The sequence below is a fragment of the Aplysia californica genome, unplaced genomic scaffold, assembly GCF_000002075.1.
Source record: "Aplysia californica isolate F4 #8 unplaced genomic scaffold, AplCal3.0 scaffold00626, whole genome shotgun sequence".
NCBI lineage: Eukaryota > Metazoa > Mollusca > Gastropoda > Aplysiida > Aplysiidae > Aplysia > Aplysia californica.
Genome location: NW_004797896.1, coordinates 412,491 through 415,533, shown reverse-complemented (window position 1 = coordinate 415,533; position 3,043 = coordinate 412,491). Strand labels below are relative to the sequence as shown.

Below are 3,043 nucleotides of genomic sequence, written 5' to 3'. Positions count from 1 at the left end.
ATATATATTGCGCTTTCTTTCCTACCGTCCATATCTCTACTCCTCCTTCTCTGTGTATGTTACTCTCTTGTGACAAATCTAGTCTTCGGCACTTGTATTATTATGATCAATTTGTGTTGGAAGTGCCGTAAAACTCTTACTCAAACTGAAAAAAAAACAACACAAAGCATGTCGACCTGACGGCATTTTTGTTGTCTTGAAATGTGAAAACTGCTACTATTATAATTAACATTTGCACAGGGCACCCAATAGCCAATAGCAAGCCCAGTGCGCTTAACAATATAGATCTATTATATTATTGTCACTAAGTCATCTAATTCATCTAACTCATGTTCTCTCTCTCTCTCTCTCTCTTTCTCTCTTTCTCTCTCTCTCTCTTTCTCTCTCTCTCTTTCTCTCTCTCTCTTTCTCTCTCTCTCTCCCTCTCTTTCTCTCTCTCTTTCTCTCTCTCTCTCTCTCTCTCTTTCTCTCTCTCTCTCTCTCGTTCTCTCTCTCTTTACCGCCCATGTGAGAGTCCTTCCTCAATTCATCTAACTAACGTTTTCTCTCTTTCTTTCTCCCTCTCCCGCAGGTATTCACCACCAAGTCGGACATGCTGATCCACTGTCAGCAGATTCACAAGCAAGATCCCAAACCGTACAAATGCCCGACGTGCTCGAAAAGCTTTGCCAACTCGTCCTATCTCTCGCAACACGCCCGCATCCACTCCGGCCTCAAGCCGTACAAGTGTGAGATCTGTGAACGCAAATTCACCCAGCTCAGCCATCTGCAGCAACATATCCGGACGCATACCGGGGAAAAACCGTACAAGTGTATGCACCCAGGTGAGTTCTAAATTGCTTCGGGGGTTTCGCTTTGATGATGCTTTTGATGATGATGATGATGGTTATGATGATGATAGTTATGATGTTGGTTATGATGATGATCATGATGGTCTCTTCTGTGGTGCTGACTTCCTGCCCGGTGGCTCTTGGCGCTTGGAAGGGAAAGGTGTGGGGGTGTTGAGGAGGGTGGGGTTGGGGATGGTGGGTGGATGAGTAGGGTAGATGGATGTTGGGAGTGGGAAGGGGGGAGGAATATGGTAAAATGGGAGGGTTGGTGGATGATTTTGTGGATTGGGCGGGGAGGATTGGGAGAAATAAATCAACGGGTGGGTTGATCCAAAAATGGATTGATGGATGGATAGATATGTAGATGGGTGGATTGATCTAAAGATAGACGATTTGATTTATGGATAGATGAATGAGAGAGAGGGCGGATGCAGATTGGTCTTTTTTGCTTGGGGGGGGGGTGTTAGAGGGTAGTAGGGGAGTTGGGTTGATCTCGAGATGGATTTATTAATGGATAATTGGGTAGACGGATGGATGGGTCAGTTGATGGATTGATCAGTAGATAGGTGGATAATTGGAGGAGAGGATGGAATGAGGGGTGGATGAGTGAATGGCTGGAGAAAATGCTATCGTAATCAGTGTATGCTGCCAGACAAGGGACTGAGCAGTGTGTGCGGGATGAATGTGTGGGCGGAGTAAACAATGGATAGACAGATAGGTGGATGGATGAATATCTGGATGAATAGATGGGTAGTGGCATGCTGAAGAAGAATGGTAAATAGTTAATAGTAGAAGTTGAAGGCGGAATGGAAGAGTGAAAAACTGAAGTGAGGGGGGTGGGGAGAGGGGGAGTGGGTGAAGATAGAAATAAGATGCAAGAGAGCGAGAGGGAAATAGAAAGGTTTGGGAGGGGGAGGGGGAGACGACAGAAGAGATATCGAGAGAGAGAGGGGGGGAGGGAAAGAGAGAGAGAGAGAGAGAGAGAGAGAGAGAGAGAGAGAGAGAGAGAGAGAATACAGGGTTAATAAGACGTGCAAATGTAGGGATGTATGGATGTTGTGTGTGTAGGAACGTATGTGGTGGGGTTTGTGGTGGTTGGTGGTTTCTTTGGGCTGTGGGGAGTAGGGATGGAAAAGGGGAAGGGGGGGGGGAGGCAAAGAGCAGGAGTGGGGTTGAAAGGGACCGGGCAAAGATGATGTATGTCTTTTGTGAAATCTTTTTACGCTTCTGATGTCGTTTGTCGTTCTGTGCTTCCATTGCTTCAGTTCTCGTGTCTTTTGTTTCTGTTTTTGCCGCATTGTGTACCTCTTGTCGTCAGCGCTTACCATACAAATCATTTCAGTTTTGTCCCCCTTTCCCGTCACCAGCTCCCCTCCCAGCCCCCAAAAAGATAAAGAAAAAAGGATAAAATAAAACCACCATCTAAACAAACAAACAAAGAAACAAAAATCAACCCCGTCAAAACACCCCCTACCCCCTCCGCTGAAAAACAAAGTTAAAGTACACGTAACGGCGATTCCGAAATGTTTCAGAACAAAATTGCATATTATACCAACCATACGAGCTCAAAGACTTTACTTTGCCTTCTGTCGATGTCCTTATTTGGTGATGTGTACACGTGAAGCCATTTTCTGGAAATCGACGCGGTTTTACTAGTGTGCCTTGACGTCATTTGAGATCCAAATTAGTTCTTCCTTCTTGAACTTGAACCAGCAGATTTTAAAATTTTTTAGACAGGTTCAGTTATTCTACGGCCTCACAGTTTGTAAATTTGGGCTTCGTATACTCGAGTCATGTGATCCTTTTCTTATCTGCATAGTTGTGAAGCAGATTTCTTGCCATCATGCTGAACTTTGAAGAGGAGGGACCTACCTAATTCGAAACCCCCAAAAGCACGTTCTTGAAATCGGTTTGTTTTGTGGAATTTTTCCAAGACTCCAAACCCAATTAGCTCTGTCTTGTCGGAAATGGACGTAACTTTTGGAGGACACGTCTCTTAATTAAACAACGTCCCTGTGTTGAAAAGGGGGCATTAGGCCTTTACACTTACTTACTTCCTTTGATAATATTTTAAAATAAAGTTACTTGAGCTTTTGCAATGAAGATGATACCACTCCAAGGTCCGTATGTATACCGCACCGGCGTGTACTGTTTCACCTGGGAACATTCTTATCGTTTTGCAGTACTGAAGCTATTCATTACTAGCCACCGGC

The 3,043-nt window shown here is 44.6% G+C and overlaps 1 protein-coding gene across 1 annotated transcript in view; it reads left to right on the top strand.

Moving 5' to 3' along the window:
- LOC101851829 (zinc finger protein rotund) overlaps positions 1 to 3,043 on the top strand; it is a gene marked incomplete at its 5' end in the record, with an annotated part of 89,159 nt that overhangs the window by 48,468 nt on the left and 37,648 nt on the right. The window contains 1 exon segment of the mRNA XM_035972255.1: positions 572 to 824. Coding sequence (XP_035828148.1) covers positions 572 to 824 — 253 coding nt within the window.